At 41.6% G+C, this 22282-nt stretch overlaps 1 protein-coding gene across 2 annotated transcripts in view; it reads left to right on the top strand.

Moving 5' to 3' along the window:
- Positions 1-261: 261 nt before the first annotated feature.
- BNC2 (basonuclin zinc finger protein 2) overlaps positions 262-22282 on the top strand; it is a 703423-nt gene continuing 681402 nt past the window's right edge. For both annotated transcript variants that reach the window (XM_068234374.1, XM_068234379.1), the window contains exon 1: positions 262-648. In XM_068234374.1, the coding sequence (XP_068090475.1) occupies positions 646-648 (3 nt within the window). In that variant the 5' untranslated portion in view covers positions 262-645. The remainder of the gene's footprint in view (positions 649-22282) is intronic.

The raw sequence follows: 22282 nt of genomic DNA, 5'->3' as shown, positions 1-22282 counted from the left end.
TGCAAGAGCAGCCCAGCAAGCTGTCTGTCTGTCTGTCTGCTTGGGTAGCAAGAAGACAGACTGAAGCCTTCACTTTTCACTGTCAGTAGCCCCTGCCCCTAATTCCATTCACTGTGAACTCAGAAAACATAATCACACTCCCGCTGAATCATAAAAGCACATAAAAGCCGACTGTGATTTACACCATATTAACTCTTCTTCAGCTGACAAGAAGGGAAAGTATGTGGCGTGCAGCAGTGCTGTTATTACAGATCCTTTTTAAGTCACCCTAGGTAGAGTAAATACACAGCAAGTGAGAGAGGGGGAACGCAGAGCTTCCCTCCCATCCTCTGCATCCAACTCCCCTCTCTTCCTCACTCTCTGCTCACATGCAGTTCCATGTCTTCAGCTTTCCCTGAACTTTTTTTCTGTAAGCAGAGAAAAGCCTGCCTCTCTGACCAGTATACTTGGCTTCCAGATATCTGGTGAATGAACAGAATACCTGAAGAATAGTGACACAAGTTTGCCTGGGAAAGAAAAAAAATAAGATTTGAGAGTTTACTGATTGGAGAAAAAGTTGGGACAAACTGACAAACTCTTTCTGCTCCAGCTACCAGGAGACGCTAATCTCAGGAGTCTTGTGCAGTTCAGGAGGAGCATGCAGCCATGGTAAGCAGCAGATTACATCATATATATACAATATATATATATATATATATATATATATATATATATATATATATATATATATATATATATATATATACATACAAGTTGTGTGAGTGTGGTGTGGGAGTTGTTTGTATAGAATAAAAAAATACATAAAATATGTATAAATTGTCATTAGTGATGCTGCAACTGGACTCGATGACATCATGACTTTTGGATGTTGAATTCATGTAGAAGAAGTACAAACAGCACTATAAAGTTTATATTATGTTACGATTGGCTATTTAATCTTCTCTTGCAATCATTTATATTAAATTAATATAAAAATGACAAACTTAGAAACAGGGTGACAGATGTGTTTATTTTAGAAGCATTTTTTACTTACCTTTGCAGAATGTGTACTGTAAAAAATAGTGTTAAATGTGAATCTGTGGAGCTGTGTATTACTGTTCACTAAGGTTAAAGATATAAGTCTGGAATTTGCTTCTTGTTTGCTCTGAGTGCCCTGGCTTCTGGTTCTTGCTTGTAAAGTTTCTTCCGTAAACCGGCAAGTGGCAGCATATTTTAGGAAGTGGACTGTCCTTGCCAGTGCTGGCTTATTTGTGTGTGTTTATCACTTGCAGTTTGTTGAAAATCCCTTCACTGCTGCCAGTAATTTATCACAGCCAGAGTTTTATCACTTTGTTTATACAATATAACCTCCTTGCTGTCCTAACCTTCTGCATCTAACATGCAGCAAGTGGGATGGAGTAGTGGGTACTCCCTATCACCCCTTCTAGTGCCAAAGACCAGATATGGAGGATTACGATTTTTTTGTCTGTGTGCCTCTCCTCTCCCCTTAATGTGACATGTCTTGTTTCAATGATCAAAGGCTCTGGTGGAGTGTGGTGGGATAGGCCTGTCAAAAAATGCAAGCATCAGAACATAGTGGGAGAGAAATCAAGAATTGGGAACTACCCAAAACACAGTGGTGGCAGCAACAATGACAGAAACTACAGTGGCTTTGCAAGCAACAGGAGATTTATGATATTTGTACTGATATTTTTATTTTTAATCTGTTGTAAAATGGGAATGATATACCTACTATGACATATAAAATAATTTGGAGAGTGGCACAAACTTCTACATCTAGAAATTGTATTCAAACACTTTTGTGCAAAACGAACGGATGTTTTGTGTTGTATAAAATATATCATTCTGCCCAATAAACTTTACAAGATGAGTGTTAAATGTTCGCTCCAGTCTTTTACGCAACCTTGAATATTAGGCTTCTTTAAAGGTACTGGTAGGCAAATGTATGAAGTGCTGGAATATTTTTGGCCCTGTGTTTACATGATGTCAAATCAGTTGATTCAACAATGACACTTTATTAGACCACAAACCATCTCGGTGAACAATATGAAGACATATTGACAGCATGAATGCATATCACAACAGTTACAAAACTTCTGAAAGGTCTGACCAGTAAGCTGCTAGAAACCAGAAGATGCCCAGTGCACTGATCTGATGGCAGACCTACAGCATGCCTAACTTATTGCCTGTAACGATAATATAGTTTTAAACTATATCTGTGTCACTAGGAACACAAACTGTCACACTTTCCGCTAGAAGCAGCGCTGGCTAGTGTTGTACAGAGTTTACATAGCGCAGCAAGTCTGTTATGCCAGGGCCCATTCTTTATTTAGTTAAGGAATGTTATATCAGAGATGGATGTTTAATTTAGCTAGAAAACATTAGCCAGGGTAGCAGTTACATCCACTGCATGGGGGGGGGGGGGGTGGATCTGAAATATAATGGCCTAGTGTCTTATACACACACACACACACACACACACACATATATACACACACACATATACATACACACACACACACACACACACACACAAACACACACACACACCAGACACACATAAGATTTCAGTCATGTCGTCTTATTGTGATATTTTCAATCTATCGGTATTTAACATGTCTGGAATTAGTATTATGAACGCTTTAATTTTAGAGTTAACTTATATTTTAAAACTTCTGTCTTTTCTTACCAGTGCGTTTATTTAAGTTCATTGCATATACCTCTTGGCAAAGTTTCTGCACTTTGACTGACTTATGAAGACACATCACAGCTTTCTGAAAAAGTTTATGAGTTGAAATGATTTTATAGTAACAAGGTAAACAAATGCTAAGCGCCGCTTGAAACTGTCATTTCATTTTGTATAGCGTAAACGTGGAGAGTTAGTAGGATTCTGCTCGCTATACACCTAAGGAGAGAAAAAACCTTTTTAGAGCCTGTTTTGGAGTGTTAGATTTTTCCCTCCTCTCTGCGCTTTACATAACATTCTGTCCTAATCCTGCTTGCTGTCAGAAATGTTTCATGGTTGTGCAATTGCTGTAGTGAAGAATGCCAATTTGCATTCCAGGAGTGTCATTTGATTACTTTTATCTGCTCTGCTCTAAGTCCATCCCAGACCTCTCATTTCATCTTTCCATGTCACGAGTCAATGCTGTGTCTTCTTTTCAAGAAAGAAAAAAAAAAGGCCTGGCCAAGACAGGGAAAAAAAATTCTTTCATGTTGCTGCTTCAGTCCCTCTCTAAGTTATCAGCAGCATAGAAGGATTCATTTGGGCCTAGAGACCTGGAACAGATGTGGGTTATGCAGTTCAATAAGTCTGTGGACAGGTACAATGTAACATCCCTAGAGAGGCTAGTTAACGAAGACCAGGTCTGCGGAGTTCCCAGTGCTCTGACCTGGTGATGTCCCCACAGTTTTCTTATTTGATCTCTTCTAGCGATTTTTTTACTCTTAGTTGACATTTTCTTTTCTTTACCTTCGGAGGCAGCTACCAAGGGACACAGATGACCAGGCAGGCTTAGGATGTATTTTTGAGGCAGGGAAATAGACATGCCACATGCTCAGCATGCCTGTTTGAATAAGTATCCTCACATAAAAAGACATCTTATAGGGATGGTGATAAATCATTAGAGTAAGGGTTAAGCACACATTTAATGTCAGGAGTCCCGAGGTGTGCGATCTTGTACAGTCGCTGTTTTGTCAACAATGAAGCTTTTGTGGAGATGAGGTGACGTGTTAAGTACCAGCTGCGTGCTCTGTCTTGTACTGTATTATGGAAAGCATATTTGGAAATGTGTTTTAAAATAAGCAAAAAAAAAAAGGAATAATATTACAGGCATACTTTTGATTCTTTTGACAAGATCTGTAGTTTCTTTTGGCCGCCATATTTAATATGCTAGAACTCTGGTGGAAACGTGAAACTTTCCCCAAGTGATAAACATTAAGGAATGCCGAAGACAGTGCATATGAACATAATGGTATTGATGGACTTATACCTTCTGTTACTTTATGGCAGTAATTCTTTGCCACAGAAGTATTATGGGATTTAAATGGTATGCCTGCCTTGCTATGATGGCCTTTTCATGCCTGATACATGGCAATGATTTATAATTAGTGGGATAAAGAAGAGTTGGACAGTTTCCTCTAAGAGCCAATCAGAATCCAGCTGTTATGTTTCCTGGGATGGTTTTAACAGAATTCATACATAAATTACTGTTGGTTGTAAAATAACATCTAGTATTTTCTGTATTCACATTACACTTTGTTCCTTAGATGCGCTCTTAATCTAATCTCCCTACCTCATTCAGCTTTGTGAAAATATTAGGTTAATACTTAAATAATGCTCAATGCTAAATAATAGCATTCAGAAAACATAGTCTAAAAAAAGCTGTTGTCAGAGAATGACCTTAACCAGTTAGCAGGGTTTTTAGCTGGGTGCAAGCAGACCCCATTATTTCCCATCATGGCTTATCCAGTTATCATTAAGCTATAACTGCAGGGGTCAGACTCAAATGTCCTCCTCTGATTCGTAAATGAAGCTTTTAGCAGACACCTATTTCTGTGGCAAATATAGCCCACTGGCTGAAGTGTAAAAAAATGAAGTTTTCTTAAGCACCAGAGTTTAACGCTTTCTCCGATTCAGGATAAACACAATTTTGGTTCTGTGCAAAAATGGGCTCATCTTTGTTTTTAAAAACTTATCTAGGATCCAGCACATGCACATTTTTGACTTGGATAAATCAGGATGCTGTCTTCATATTTATTTCCATAAATCAGCATATGTATATATTTATGAATGCATTTAATGTGCTTTCTTAAAACGTAAGATATATATTATGGTTAATAGGGCGGCATCTCTTGTAGGGAGTTGATAGTGACAGTATGCTCAGTTTGGAGTGAATATCGGAAACGGTGTGATAAAGTTTGCATTTTTATTTTAACTGATATATAGTAGTCACTTTCGGCTGTTCATCCACTTAGTGTACTGCTGCTGGTTCTAATGGTTGTATACATTTGCTATTATGGTAATATGGTTGTATGTTTTCACACTAGCAGTCCTTTTGCTTCTGTTTCTTTCTGTTACTTTGTTCCAATTTAATAACATTTATGCGTTTTCTTTAATAAGCTCAGAAACACAAACTGAAAACGGGAATGTATAGTGTTTTTCTAAGCAAATATATTATGAATTCATCATGTTTAGCAATCATTGGAATAATTTGAAAAGTAATACAAATTAATTATTCTATTTTGTTTGATTTTCATTTTTCCTCTCAGTTTGCTAGTGTAACTGGTAACATTTTTTGCACAGAATTGTGTGTTGTTTTTCTGTTGCAATAAAGAATCTTACAGTTTTTTTTTTCAACATTACTGATTTACAAAGCTTGTTTGTCAAACTAGCAATCGGGATGTACACAAATATTGTTATTGTTTATATTTATATAGCACTGAAATCTTCTACAGCAGTTTTACATAGTGTATATAGTCATGTCACTGACTGTCCTCAGAGGAGCTCACAATCTAATGTGTGGGGGTAAGGGCAATTAATCTATCTCTATGTTTTTGGGAGGTGGTAGGAAACCAGAGTACCTGGAGGAAACCCACACAAACACAATGATTATTTACAATCTCCACCCAGATAATGTCCTAGCCAAGATTTGAACAAGGGACCCAGCGCCACAAGGCAAGGGTGTCTGTATATGAATAAATTAAATGGAATTGCAAGAAATTCATGATGGAATTCAGAGTTTGGAAGAGTGTTCCAGAATGAGATACTGTAACATTTGCTTTTGAAGAGTTATGATGATGTTCCAGAATGTGATAAAATTTGAGTTTGGAGAGTTGTGACGATGTTCCAGAATGTGATAACATTTGAGTTTGGAGAATTGTGATGCTCCAGAATGTGATAACATTTGAGTCTGGAGAGCTGTGATGTTCCAGAATGTGATAACATTTGAGTTTGGAGAGCTGTGATGTTCCAGAATGTGATAACATTTGAGTTTGTAGAGTTGTGATGTTCTAGAATGTGATAACATTTGAGTCTGGAGAGCTGTGATGTTCCAGAAAGCGATAACATTTGAGTTTGGAGAATTGTGAAGCTCCAGAATGTGATAACATTTGAGTCTGGAGAGTTGTGATGTTCCAGAATGTGATAACATTTGAGTTTGGAGAGTTGTGATGTTCTAGAATGTGATAACATTTGAGTTTGGAGAGTTGTGATGTTCCAGAATGTGATAACATTTGAGTTTGGAGAGTTGTGATGTTCTATAATGTGATAACATTTGAGTTTGGAGAATTGTGAAGCTCCAGAATGTGATAACATTTGAGTCTGGAGAGTTGTGATGTTCCAGAATGTGATAACATTTGAGTTTGGAGAGTTGTGATGTTCTAGAATGTGATAACATTTAAGTTTGGAGAATTGTGAAGCTCCAGAATGTGATAACATTTGAGTCTGGAGAGTTGTGATGTTCCAGAATGTGATAACATTTGAGTTTGGAAAATTGTGATGCTCCAGAATGTGATAACATTTGAGTCTGGAGAGTTCTGATGTTCCAGAATGTAATAACATTTTGAAATACATTATAATTGTTTTTGTTCTAGAATATTTGTAGTTTGTTGTTCATGGTGTTCATAGAAATATACTTCATCCCCTGAAAATAAGCCCTAGCACATCTCCTGGAGCACAAATTATTATAAGACACTGTCTTATTTTTGGGGAAACACTGTATTGCTGTATATTTTCTATTCAGCTCAGAACACAACACACCCAATCATTCCTCAGCGACACACCTTGCCAGCACTAACGATGCCGCCACCTGTGATACATTTCAGAATTTAATTTGGGGTGAGGAAAGATTTTGCGATGGAAAAGCACTAATTTATTTATTGCAATTAGATCTTAGAACTAAGCGTAGATACTGGAACTGTTTACTGAAATTCTACCTACTGCTAAATACAACATACTGTAGACATATTTTCATGCTTTGTACTTTTTATACCTGGTCTATATGCATAATATTCTAGCAAGCACTGAAAAACCCAAGCTTATGTACAATGGGGGTTTCATTCATTTTTCTTGGGTTATTCTATTCACTACAGCTGAACTCCAGAAAGATATAACTGTGTATTTGTTCAAGAGATGATAATACATGATTAATGTATTACATTCATTTTTCAAAAAGCTAGTAGAAATATTGGATTCTGTCTTATATCACACTCTTGCTACCTCCTGCACAGCAAAATTAAAACTGGTAAATGGCATCCACCAATGTAAGCAATCCTGTTAATCTAAGTGTGGGAGATTCATTATAGGAATTGGGAGCTGGACAAAGACTTGCTACTTTTACTACCTAGGGAGAAGTCTGGTTGGAGGGATTATCAGGTTGTTAGTCAATTCTACGGTAGTAGGGTGAGCTCACATAGGATGACCGGAAATTAATGGCCAATCTCTTATCCATTTCATGTAACTCTGGGAACAGTTTGCAGTAGAGCTGAATGAAAATACTAATTTTTACTTAAAATTTCTTTCTGAAAATCCTTAAATTTTAGCTTTCGGATATGTGAAGTTGACTTTTCAGATGGCTATGCTAAGGGGTCTATTAGCTCTCCATAGTACTCTCCTCTTGTACCAACACACAGAAACTGGAACAACAGTTATATTTCTGGGTCTCTGTCTCTTTAAAAACCTCTATATGCTATAGCTATATATTGCTATACACCATTAAAAAATAAATACACTTTAAAGTGCGATTATACTCAAAATTACACTTTTCCTTTAAAACATTAAACACAGCACGATACAAATATAAGACACTAAGGGCCATATTCTATTGCTGAACTCGCCAGTGCTAAGCACTGACGAGTTCTTAACTTAGGCGATGGGGGCATCGCCTAATCTAATTAAACTTTAGACCCCCCCCCCAGGCGGAAAATAACTCGCTTGGGCGATATAATCGCCCAGCGAGTTCTTACTACGGAATTCAATTACCCTTATCATGTCTCCGGGAAGCGATGCTTCCCGGCAGACATGAGCGTTAGCTTAGACCTGCAAAAAGCAGGTCTAAACTAGCTAACGCACGTCGTTGCCGCTGCATCTGGGGGTCTCCTTTAATAAGGAGACCCCCAGATCTCCTTGTCGGGTCGCCGCACAGTTTAGAAGCCCCCGCGCAGCTCTGCAAAGGCTCCCCTGTCATACGTACCTTTGCCGATCACCCCACGCCTCTCGCTGCAAAATCCATCACGTAATTACAGTGTATCTAACACTGTAATTACTGTCTGTGTCCGCATAGAAGGAGCCCGGGCAAAGCATCTTTGAATCTGCAGCCGGGCTCCCCATTGTTCCGCTGTTTGAGCCATTTTATTAGTTCAGACAGTGGACAAATGGGGAGCCCGGCTGCAGATGCAAAGATGCTTTGCCCGGGCTCCTTCTATGCGGACACGGACAGTAATTACAGTGTTAGATACACTGTAATTACGTGATGGATTTTGCGGCGAGAGGCGTCGGGTGATCGGTGGCGGTACGTATGACAGGGGAGCCTTTGCAGAGATGTGCAGGGGCTTCTAAACTGTGCGGCGACCCGACGGGGAGCTCTGGGGGTCTCCATATTAAAGTGCTGCGGCGGAAGATGTTCAGCGGGCGAGTGCGCATGTGTGGGGAGTGAGGCCGTGGTGCTGATGGACAGTACCACAGCGTAAACCTCACTCCCCATCACTCGGTAAAAGGGAGCATCGCTCAGGCTTTCGCCTGAGTAATGCTCCCTAACGATCGGCCATCGCGCGAAGGATATGGGCAATAGGATTTGCCGGTAATCCTCGCGCGATGGCAAGGTGATAAGTAGCTTGCATCTGCAAGCTACTTATCACCTTGAATAGGATATGGCCCTAAGGGCCTGATTCACAAAGCTTTTCTGTTAAATTATCTCACCTTATTTATTAACTCACAGTTTATCTCTCCTTAAATGACTTAACTCATTATTTACCTCTCCTTATCTAACTTAAATCATGGTTTAGCTCTCCTTATTTGACATAGCTCATGGTTTAGCTCTCTGTATTTGACATAACTCATGGTTTAGTTCTCCTTATTTATTTATCTCATGAATTATCTCTCCTGTCCTTATTTGTTTATCTCATGCATTAGCACTCCTTACAGTTAAAGTGAAAAATAAGTAACCTTCATGAATCAACCCATATAAAACTTGTCTAATGTAAGTTGAATACATATTTTTACACCTCACTGAAGCTGACTGATATCAATCATATCATGGCTGCAGGACAAATTATTATTTAGACTTGCGATTAAAGGGACCCTGAACAGAAGAAAAAATGCCATACTGAACTTACCTGTGACGTCCTCCAGTAACACCCCCCCCCCCCCGGCTCCGTAGTCTGTGAGGTGCCTTGGCGTCCTCTGTGCTCTCTCTGTTCTCTCGCTGGTGGCTGCATTAGCCATGCAACTTGGCCGGGAGCAATGTGCAACTGCGCATGTGAGCCCTGCCTGCGTGCCTGACTTGTTCACTCACCGTGAGCGCTCTGTGCACGTGCGGTTCATTCTTTCAAGTGAGACAGCCCCCGCACGTGCAGTTGCGCATGACTTCCAGCCAAGTCGCGCATGTAACATAAGTAATTAGTAAGCAAATAAAGAAAGAAGTGAAAGTGATCTTCTTCCCTCTTGGACACAGCAGAAACATTTGTACCTTGTTTACACAGCGTAGTACACTTCCAGCACAATCTGATAATGCTAGCCCACAAGGGCAAGCTTATAAATTAGCAGCTAAATGAAGTGAAAACCTTGAGTGTTAAACCTTTCAGTACCACTTAAAACACTCAAATGGTTTTAGCTGTTAATTGTATATTATGTTTAAAGGGGAACTGAAGTAAGAGGTATACAGAGGCTGCCATATTTATTTCCTTTTAATCAATACCAGTTTCCTGGCAGCCCTGCTGGTCTATTTCTCTGCAGTAGTATCTGAATAACACCAGAAACAAGCATGCAGCTAGTTTTGTCAGATCTGACTTTAAAGTCTGAAACACCTGATCTGCTGCATGCTTGTTCAGGGGCTATGGCTAATAGTATTAGAGGCAGAGGATTAGCAGGGCTGCCAGGCAATTGGTATTGCTTAAAATGAAATAAACATGGCAGCCTCCATATACCTCTCTCTTCAGTTCCCCTTTAAGACCATAGTTGAAATTTGAGTAATCCCACTATTAGTGATGTATAATGTTGTCAGCTGATGGGGCTAGTATGCCCAGATAGATGACCTACCCTCACTCAGTGCATTCGTCAGCAGTTCTGGCAATTAATTCTTACTCCTCATAAAAGTCACTGGATCTGGAAAGTAGCATTTAGTGATAATTTTTAGGGTCAGATTAGTCCTCAAACATCAAACAAAATCAGTCATGCAGTTTTGCGACTGGACAATGTTTTGTTATATTTCCTGATTAGCACTTTCTCTTGCGATGCTGCAGGTTGCACTAAACCCAAGTGTGCAGGAACTTAAAGCGGACCCAAACCAAACATTTTTTTTAATTCAAAATATTTAGTTGCACCACTCTGACACATACAAAGATAAATAAACACTCCTTCAAGCCTATGAGCATTTCAGTGCATGCTTTTCACCCTCCTCTTTGCATAACGAGGGTTATACAGGTGGCAGCCATTAGCAATTCCTCCATTGCCAGACACCACCTACTCCACCAGTTTGCCGGATTCTGTCCCAGCAATATGAAAGGAAGGGAGGGGTTCCTCCAATAATTGTAAAATATTTTATATTTGTCATCATGCAGCTGAAAAAGGCTGCTATTTATTATTATAATTTAGAAAATAGATTTTATTTCTGAAATCTTGTATTTTTAATTTGGGTCCACTTTAAACAATGTATAACTTATGTATAGAATTATACTCTGTCTGGCCATTTCTTTTAAATGGTGGCTACATCACTTAGATACTTAGATACTTACCTTGGCAGAGGGAAGCCTCTGGATGCTCCAGAGGCCTCCCCGTCCCCCTCCGTTCCTCTGTTCAAGTGTTGGGATCCCAGACTGTGCAAGTGCAGACAGCTGCAGAGTAGCACAGAGCTCCCGCTGGGGCTTGGCAGAAATAGCCCTGCCCGTTTGGCTCCGTGCCAGTGCACAAATGCAAACTGTCTGCACCTGCTCAGTGCAGACGAACCCTGTCAACCAGCCTTTATCAATGGGCTTGCGGGGGTCTCAGTGCTGGAACGGTGAGGAGGAGGGCAAAGGGAGAAGTCTCTGGAGGATCCAGAGACTTCCCTCCTCCTGAGTAAAGTACCCAAATTGGAGTCTTTTTCCTCTAGGTTTACTTTACGTAAAACTATAATAAGAATTATAATCATTGAACTCAAAGCCAATTTTCAGGCGCAGATAGAAAAAACACCATCTAAAAGTTTAGGAATCCAAGTGCATAAATGCTTTCTTTTTGTTTGAGGAAAGCTTAGTGCAGCTAAAAATCCAGTCTTGGAATTTTAAACACGTGTCCAGAAGCTGCAGTAAGAGAGCATTCAATTTCAAGGTATGTAGGTGTGGCTGCCGCTGTGTCTGGATTGTATTTTTTCCATTTTGCATACTGCTAGAGGGCTGGCACAGTCTAAATATCTTGAAAAGATTGCAGCCTACAGCTCAGGCAGTCAGTGGTTGAAGAAGAGATCTCCTGATCTCCTTACCAGTATATTACAAGCAAATTATTTGGTAACTGCTTATCAAGGAGATTCTGCATACACTTTACTTAAGCTTATGTCGACTTATTATATCTCTACCGAGCATTTACTGCACCCCGTGACAACCACTGACACAGGTGTGGTTACAAATGCTGTCATTTGGTTGCACTGCACAGCAATCAGATGCTGCTTTCTATATGGCAGATCAGCAGCTGAACAGCAAGGTAACTGCACCATTTAGACTTCTGTATGAATAAGGACTTAAGCCACATTCACAGTGGCCATTGTGTGACGTTCTTTGTGACAGCAGGAACGCAACGCAATAGATTGGGAAAGCGGTGCTACACATTATGCTTGAGTGGCGTCGGGTACAGTGAAGCCTACAGCCAATGAAAAGTATGCTTCACTCTTACTGTTAATGCAGGTTTAGCAGTAACACACTGCATGAAGTATGGTACGATGCCACAACCAGGGCTGTATTTAGGGTTTGGGCTCCCCTAGGCACCCCAAACCTTTGACGCCCCCCCCCTAGAGGTACATGGGCGGCATGCGAAGCGCGCCGTGGCAAAAATGTGCGTGTCCATAACATACAGTGGGTGTGGATAATTAACATTTCCTAGTAAGAGTGCAACCGAAAGTCGGTGGGGCCGTGTTTTCTCCCCAGATATGAGTAAAGTGACCCTAAAAAAGCAAGCAGGAACTGTTTCCAAAACCCCCAAAAAACACACACATTAGCCAGTGTTCTCTCGCACAAAATAGTGGTAGGTATTAGATTGTGAGCTCCTCTGAGAAAAGTCAGTAACATGACTATGTTTTCTGCAAAGTGCTGCAGAAGATGCCAGTGCTATATAAATACATAATAATACGGTAGGACATTAGACTATGGCAGGATTAGATTGTGAGCTCCTCAGAGGGCAGTCAGTGACATAACTACGTACTCTGTGAAGTACTGCTGAAGATGGCAGTACAATATAGTACAGTAGTATGGCAGCACGGTGGCATAGTGGTTAGCGCTCTCGCCTTGCAGTGCTGGGTTCCCGGTTCAAATCCCAGCCAGGTCAACATCTGCAAGGAGTTTGTATGTTCTCCCCGGGTCTGTGTGAGTTTCCTCCAGGCACTCCAGTTTCCTCCCACATCCCAATAACAAATGATACCGATAAGTTAATTGGCTTCCCCCTAAAAATTGGCCCTAGACTACAATACATACATACACATGTGACTATGGTAAGGATTAGATTGTGAGCCCCTCTGAGCATCCCTCAGAGGGGCTCACAATCTAATCCTTAGTGACAAGACAATACATACTCTGTACAGTGCTGCGTAATATGTTGGCGCTATATAAATAAATAGTATAAGTACAGTATAAGTAGCCAGGTCTATAGGTGTCCCCAGTATAGATAGCCAGGTCTATAGGTATCCCCAGTTTAGGTAGTAGTCAGAGGCCTAACTACAAATCACTGGGCTACCTTGTAAAAATTTGGATGGGGCCCCCCCATAGGTGCCAAATAATTGTAATGGGGCAACGTTTCACCATAAAATAATCATAATGCAGCAATGTTTCACCATAAAATTATTGCAATATAGGCAGCATTTCACCAAAAAATTATCGTAACGTACGCCAGCATTTCAGCAGAAAATAATCGTACAGTGGGCTGCATTTCAGCAGAAAATAATCACAACGTGGACAGCATGTCAATAGGAAATAATCATACAGTGTGCAGCATGTCAGCAGAAAATAATCGTACAGGGGGCAGAATGTCTTCAGAAAATAATCGTACAGTGGGCAGCATTTCAGCAGAAAATAATTATACAGTGGGCAGCATGTCAGCAGAAAATAATTGTACAGTGGGCAGTATTTCACCAGAAAATAATCGTACAGTGGGCAGCACTTCACCAGAAAATAATCATAGAGTGGGCAGCACTTCACCAGAAAATAATCGTACAGTGGGCAGCATTTCACCAGAAAATAATCGCAACGTGGGCAGCATGTCAGCAGAAAATAATCATACAGTAGGCAGCATGTCAGCAGAAAATAATCGTACAGTGGGCAGCATGTCAGCAGAAAATAATCGTACAGTGGGCAGCATTTCAGCAGAAAATAATCGTACAGTGGGCAGCATTTCAGCAGAAAATAATCGCAACGTGGGCAGCATGTCAGCATAAAATAATCGTACAGTGGGCAGCATGTCAGCATAAAATAATTGTACAGTGGGCAGCATGTCAGCATAAAATAATTGTACAGTGGGCAGCATGTCACCAGAAAAAAAATTGTACAGTGGGCAGCCTGTCAGCAGAAAATAATCGTACAGTGGGCAGCATGTCACCAGAAAATAATCACAATGTGGGCAGCATGTCACCAGAAAATAATCGTACAGTGGGCAGCATGTCATCAGAAAATAATCGTACAGTGGGCAGCATGGATGTCACCAGAAAATAATAGGTGTCCCCAAGGTAGCAGCCGGCGAACAACTTACTTCTTCCACACACAAGGAAAACTTTGCATGCCGCTGCCTGGTCTAGTGACGTCACTGACTAGACCAAACAGTGGCATGCAGAGTTTACCTCCGGCGTCTGGAAATATCCCGGCCGCTGCAACTCTGCTGGAGGGGGGGAGCGAGTTCCCCTCCATGTTTGTGCCCTCCGCTGCTATCCCCCCCCCCCCTCCCCAAATGGAACTTTTTTTTCTAATAAAATATTTATTATAAACAAAATCAAATTTTTTAAAAAAATACACTCCTAATAGGTGGGCCGCCCATGGCACCGGCCCACCACACTGTGAACATTGCATAGTGGTGCACTGCAACACATTAAGCCACATTATAAAAGCGTTGATTACATCGCAATGCACCACTGTCAATGAGACCTAAATGTTGGGGCTGTGATCAGCTTTTTAGGGAGCAGAAAAGGTGGTTATAGAGGACACATTTTCTGTATCTACAGCTACTAAGGTGATTAGCTTTACAGAACAAAGTAATAACACCAGTGCAACAGTGAATAAAAACAAAAATCACTCTCATAAGTTGCAGTATTATGTAGATACAGACAAATAATAGACACAGTACAAATAACACATCGACTATGGTTGGATATACATTTTACAAATAAAAATATGCATAACAATGAATGGCCTTTCTCTTTGAAAACTCTTAGTGCCTCTAGTTTCCACCTGCATAGGTGTATTTGATTAGTAGTATCTTTTCTCCTCTCTGCCGTATCATAGTTCATACAGACTTTGGGGGTTATTTGATAAATAACAGAGACGTTTCTGTTGTTTTAAAGAGACACTGTAACTAGAAAAACGGCTCCTGGGGTGGGCGAAGCCTCCGGATCCTAATGAGGCTTACCCAGTCCTCCTCTGTCCCACGGGGGTCTCGCTGCAGCCCTTCAAAATTGACACATGTACATGCTTTTTGTTTTGTTGTTGCAGTGCAGCCAGAAAAATTAGGCAGGCATGTACACACACCAGAAAAATTATTATAGCAATTCAGGAATCCACCTGGAGTCCTGGTGGACCCTGTTGGTGGTGGTGGAGAAGGCAGTCATGTGGCCTGCAGGCAGAGATGCTGTATGGGGACCGACTTAGTCTTGGGGCAGGCAGTCACACAACGTGCAGGCAGAGATGCTGTGTGTGGGGACTGACTTTCGGGCAGGCCTGAGCGTGCTTTGCAGACCAGGCATCCGTGGTCAGATGGACCCTTGACCCAACGCTGTGTGCCAGAGATGTCACCACTTGCCTTTCAACATCACGTTACAGTTTAGGTATCGCCTTTTTTGAGAAAAAATGCGGCCTGGTATCTTCCACTGCGGTGTGTGGCTTTGCTTTTGTGTGCTGCTTTTCCTCAGGTGGTCATCCCATTGCAGTTTGTGCTTTGTAATCATGTGCCTTCGTAAGGTAGTTGTCCCTACGCGGGTCTTGGTCTTTCCATGGCGCAATTTTCGGTGGCAGAGAGTACAGATGGCTTTGCTCTCATCTGAGGCACACACAAAAAAATTCCACACCGCTGAGCCCTGGGGTGATGGCACTTTGTTGGTGGCGGCCGACTGAGTGTTAAAGAGAACCCGAAGCGGGGTTCTATGAATGCAATCCACATACAGAGGCTGGGTGTGCCTATACAGCCCAGCCTCTGTTGCTATTTCAATCCCCCCTAAGCCCCCCCTGCGCTCTGTAATCAGCCATAAATTACAGCCGCGCTGCTGACACGCAGCGTGTCAGAGCGGGTTGTGTTTACTTCTGTAATGTCAGTCTGCCGCTCCCCCCGCCTCCTGCAGAGCTCCGGTCCCCGCCCGCGTTCCTTCCCTCGACGCTGATTGAAGGGAAGGGACGAGGGCGGGGACCGGAGCTCTGCAGGAGGCGGGGGGAGCGGCAGAGTGACATTACTGAGGTAAACACAGCCCGCACAGCGCGGCTGTGATTTATGGCTGATTACAGAGCGCAAGCGGAATTTAGGGGGGATTGAAATAGCAACAGAGGCTGGGCTGTATAGGCACACCCAGCCTCTGGATGTGGATTGCATTCATAGAACCCTGCCTTGGGTTCTCTTTAAGTGGGGTGACAGAATCAGAGCAGGAGGAGGAAGATATGTCACTCTTCCGTGCAGAAGCTGAGAAAGATGAGGTGTTCTGTGTTAAATAGTCAACTACGTCCTGACAATATTGGGGGTTGATGGCACGTGCCTTCTTCTGAACCCTGTACTTTGGTCGAGGGCTGCATGAAATCACGAAAGCGCGACCTCGAACAGACCTGCCAGGTGGCCTGCCTCTGGCTCTTCCTTTTGTTTTGTCCATATTGGGGGGGATGAAGTGAAAGGTATGCACTGACTTCACTAATAAAATGTATGGTTACACAGGTGCAGTGAACAGGTATGCAGTGACTGCTGGTACAACAATGTGCGGTTGCACAGGTGCAGTGAACAGGTTGCAATGACTGGTATTACAAATGTGCAGCTGCCTGTCACACGCACACACAGGTACCCTGAACAGGTGCAATGACTGGTGGTATTAACAATGCATGCGCTCACGTAGGTATAGGTAGGTAGGTGCACTGAACAGTGAACAGGTGCAGTGATTTGGATTACAAATGTGCAGCTGCCTGTCACACACACACACACACATGGACTGCAATGACAGGTGCAATGACCGGTGGTATTAACAATGCGTGCGCTCACGTAGGTATAGGTAGGTAGGTGCACTGAACAGTGAACAGGTGCAGTGATTGGGATTACAAATGTACAGCTACCTGTCACACACACTGACTGCAATTACAGGTGCAATGACTGGTGGTATTAACAATGCGTGCGCTCACGTAGGTATAGGTAGGTAGGTGCACTATACAATGAACAGGTGCAGTGATTGGGATTACAAATGTGCAGCTGCCTGTCACACACACAGGTAGTCACTGAATGTGCTGGGCCTGGCAGTGGCACAGTAGGAATTAAGGTGTCAAAGGCTAGCTGCGACTGACTGACAGGGCTGTATATAATGCAAGTGGCCCACACAAAAAAAAAAAAAAGATCACAAGAACAAGATTAGCTCTCAAAAGAGCTGTTGAGGGGTTTTTAGCAATAAGAATCAGCAAGGAGCAAGCTAACAAGCCTACAAGAGCCTAACTAAGCTTTCCCTATAGCTCTCTCTGCAGCAGCTCTCCCTTCTCTAATTACTGCAGCCACACGAGTGAGTCCAATGCCTGACGCTGCCTGCCTTTTATAAGGGGGGGTTGGGGCTCCAGGAGAGAGTGTAGCCTGATTGGCTACAATGTGCCTGCTGACTGTGATGTAGAGGGTCAAAGTTGACCCTAATGATGCACTATGGGGGCAAATCAAACTTCCGCAAAAGTTCGCGGTTCTCAGCGAACACAAACCACGGAAGTTTGCCAGGAACCGTTCGCCGGCGAACAGTTCGGGCCATCTCTACTTATAATGTACATACTGGAGGTAGCAGAGATCAGCAAAGATTGCAGCTAGTTTACTATCAGTGCAGACACAGAGTAACAGCTTATAATGTACATACTGGAGGTAGAAGAGATCAGCACACACTGCAACTAGTTTACTGTCAGTACAGGCACAAAGTAACAGCTTATAATGTACATACTGGAGGTAGCAGAGATCAGCACACACTGCAGCTAGCTTACTATCAGTACAGGCACAAAGTAACAGCTTATAATGTACATACTGGAGGTAGCAGAGATCAGCACACACTGCAGCTAGTTTACTGTCAGTACAGGCACAAAGTAACAGCTTATAATGTACATACAAGCGCTAAAAACAAACAGTACACAGGGGGTAGAAATGAACAGCACAAACTACAGCGAGTTTACTCTCAGTATACTGTATACACTGGAGGCAGCAGAGATCAGCAAACACTGCAGCTAGTTTACTAATAGTATAAACAGAGTGACAGCTTACACTGTACATAGGCAAGGTATCAGGGATCAGCCCTCACGTCAGTTAGTTTAATATCAGTACAGATACAAAGTAACAGCTTATACTGCACATAATAGAGGTAGCACACGCTGCAGCTAGTTTACTATCAGTACAGGCACAGAGTAACAGCCTATACTGTAATGGGGCATGGAGTATGGGGCTCTGGCACAGACACACACAATGGGGAACACACACACACAAAATTGGGCACAGACACACACAGTGGGGCATATAGGATGAGGCACAAACACACACACACACACACACACACACACACACACACACACACACACACACACACACACACACACACACACACACAATGGGGCATAGAGAATGGGGCACGGACAGACTGACTGTTCTTCCCCTCTTCCTTTGCAGCTCTGCAGCAGAGGCAGATTCGATCATTGTGAATCTGATAAGGATTACTGCCCCAACATACTGCCCGATTGTAATTTTGGTTGATTTCTGCTAGATCGGACAATATTTTTTTTGCTGGTCGATTGGGTGCATGGCAGGGGTATCTGTGCGGGGGCCTAGAGCTGGTGATGAATCCCCCGATAATTCTGCTCTCCCCGGGGTCCTGTGCAGAGTATTAGCACAGCTAATCTATTCAAATTGATGTGCAATGTGTGGCAGTGATAGGTCTCTCTCTGTTCGGCATCTGTTGCTCTCTCTATTTGCCAGGTATGGTAGGCTTTAGCAGCAGACCAATTTTATCTAAAAAAATAATACTCATGTTCCTGTTGCAAGCAGGCCTTTGTGTTTTTTATACACACCAATAAGTAATGTGGATTATTACCCTCTCTGCCAAACAAGTTATTTACAGTATAAAACAAAGTTGCTGGCAAACACCACATGTATTGTTAAATGTGGAGTTTGCATGATGTTCTCATCTAATTTGTTATTTTTTTCAATCATATGTTGATAAGCCAGATCACAGCATGTTATGTTATGAAGCAACACTACCCCATATTGATTAAATTCACCACATAATAAATACTCCTCACGTCATATGTCTTTCATTTATTTATGCTTTTCCTATAAAATCCCTTTATACAATCTGTTCTTTAAAATATAAGATAATTCTAAATAATATGCCTGTACACTTTCTTAATTATGAAAACATCTAAGCCCCCCTTAAATGCAGATATAGAATTTTCCATAAATACTTCCTGTTGCAATACATTCCACATTTTAATCACTCTTACTGTAAAGAACCCTTTCCTAAATAAATGGCTAATACCTTTTCCTCCATACGCAGATCATGCCAACTAGTCCTTTGCGCAAGCCTAGGGACAGAAATCTTATCTGCCAAGCTTTTATATTACCCTCTGATGTATTTATTCATGTTAATTAGATCACCTCTAAGGCATCTTTTCTCTAGACTTAATAAGCCCAGTTTATTTAACCTTTCCTGGTAAGTAAGACCTTTCCCTCCCTCAAATCAATTTGTGTCATACCATAGGTTGTACGGTTCTTATTCACTTCTGTATAATGCCTGAAGAAGAAACTTAAATTTTTTAAAGCTTGCAATAAACCATGTACAATTAGTCATTAAAGATATTACTGGAATCAAAGCTTGCTTGTTTGATGTCTGCATTTATATCCTGCGCAATTTTGTATCATCTGTAAAAATAGCAACATTACTTTCTACTTCATCTACTTGGTCTTTAACCACCCTGGCGTTCTGATAAGATCGCCAGGGAGGCTGCGGGAGGGTTTTTTTTTAATAAAAAAAAAACTATTTCATGCAGCCAACTGAAAGTTGGCTGCATGAAAGCCCACTAGAGGGCGCTCCGGAGGCGTTCTTCCGATCGCCTCCGGCGCCCAGAATAAACAAGGAAGGCCGCAATGAGCTGCCTTCCTTGTTTTGCTTAGATCGTCGCCATAGCGACGAGCGGAGTGACGTCATGGACGTCAGCCGACGTCCTGACGTCAGCCGCCTCCGATCCAGCCCTTAGCGCTGGCCGGAACTTTTTGTTCCGGCTACGCTGGGCTCAGGCGGCTGGGGGGACCCTCTTTCGCCGCTGCTCGCGGCGGATCGCCGCAGAGCGGCGGCGATCGGGCAGCACACGCGGCTGGCAAAGTGCCGGCTGCGTGTGCTGCTCTTTATTTGAAGAAAATCGGCCCAGCAGGGCCTGAGCGGCAGCCTCCGGCGGTGATGGACGAGCTGAGCTCGTCCATACCGCCAGGCTGGTTAATAAATACATTGAAGAGTCCTGGGACCAGTACTGACCCATGTGGGACCACACTGCTAACTGTCACCCATTTTGAATATGATTAACTGACCATAACGCTTTGCCTTATGTCTGTTAGCCAGTTCCCTATCCATGCACTCAGATTCTTCCCCAGTCCTAGCATCCTCAACTTCTGCACCAGATTGTTGTGGGCAACAGTGTCAAAGGCTTTTGCAAAGTCCAAGGATATCACATCTATAGCAATCCCAATATCCACACTAGCATCCACCAGCTCATGAAGGTTGAGCATGTTAGTCAAACAGGACCTGCCCTTAGTAAACCCATACCGATGCTGAGAAATAAGTTTATTTTCTCCTATGAAGTCTTTCTATAGGATCTCTTAGGAACTCCTCAAATAGTTTGCACACGGCTGATGTTAAGCTTACAGGTCTATAATTTCCCAGATATGATTTTTTTGGCCGTTCTTAAATAATGGAAAAAACATGGGCGCTGTATGCCAATCTATTGGAACTATCCCCCTTGAGAGAGAGTCACAATAAATAAGATAAAAGATTTTATCGATAAATGAACTTAATTCAATTAAGCACCCGAGGATGAATGTCATCTGGGCCAGGTGCCTTATCAGCTTTGATTTTATTTAGTCTTGCCTTCCTGCGTTGAGTATTTAATATTAATATTGGAAGATTGGAACTCTTCCACATCTGTAATTTGCAACGGCGATGTTTCCCTTGTGAAGACAGAAGCAAAGCAAACATTTGATAGTTTCGCTCACTGGTGGTGCTCAGTGGTCGTTCACTGTTCCCTCCCTCATCCTTATACTAATACAGTCCACCTCACAATCGAATACTGTTCAGAGCACACAGAACTGTATGTGTGAGGACATCTAGTGGTTAAAAGAAATACATTAAGCATACACATTTTACACTACATTTTATACAATATAAGTTAAATAAAAAGAAATTAATCCCTCCTTTCCCCCTCCCCATCTCTCATAGTTACCTAAATAAAACAAGGGACACAAAAAGGGACAGCACTTACAAAAAACAAATAATTAGTAATGTTAGGGACTTAACGTGTTTTTGTTTTTACTATGCATGCCATGAGGGTATATTACTGTTATTTTTGAAAATAAGGGCTTTTAATTATTGATCGGGTACAAAAATACACCTTTATTTCAAAATAGTATATTGTCGCCATACATTGTACTAGGAACATAATTTAACATTATGTAATAACCAGGACAAATGGGTAAATATAATGTGTGGATTTTATTTACAGAAGCATTGTAATTTTAAAACTATAGGGGATGGAATTGGAGAAATAGTGTATTTCTTTCCTTTTTCCCCCTCACTTTCCCTTTTAAATGCATAGAAAGTAATGTAATTACAGAAAACCCATATCATTCCCAAAAAGGAATATGTGGTGGAAAAAACAAGGTATATTTAATTTCAGGAGTAAAAAAAGTGATAAAGTTATTAACGAATGAAAGGGAGGAGCGCTGAAATATGGAAATTGCTCTGATCCACAACACGAAAAAAAACCTTAGTGGTGAAGTAGTTAAACTACTTATAATAGTTCATACTGTACAATACTGTAATATTTAACAACAAACATATATAATAAAAAATCAGTACTGTACATTTTGTACAGGAAGACATCTTTGTTTGTATCTCTGAAACACTGCAAATTGAGGATTTTGTAAATAGGAAACTGTACATCTATGCATGAAAATAATTATAAGTTTAGCTTTCTGAAGTTCACAAGTGGTTGCAAATTAAAATAGAACAATATTTTTACTAACATTGAATTACAAAAATACTTTTTTGTTGTAAATGAGAACGTTCACTTTAAATGATCCAGAAGATATGTAAATATTCAGGCTGTTTGTATGTACATGACATGGCCATATTCTCTAGTTACATCGCTTTCTGCTTTTTTCGGAATAAATAGGCAGCACTTAGCAAAAAGACTAAATGTATACATGATGGCATTTAAG

This window comes from Hyperolius riggenbachi, chromosome 1 (genome assembly GCF_040937935.1).
Source record: "Hyperolius riggenbachi isolate aHypRig1 chromosome 1, aHypRig1.pri, whole genome shotgun sequence".
Taxonomy (NCBI): Eukaryota; Metazoa; Chordata; class Amphibia; order Anura; family Hyperoliidae; genus Hyperolius; species Hyperolius riggenbachi.
The sequence above is the reverse complement of the archived record's forward strand: the minus strand, read 5'-3'. Positions and strand labels throughout refer to the sequence as shown.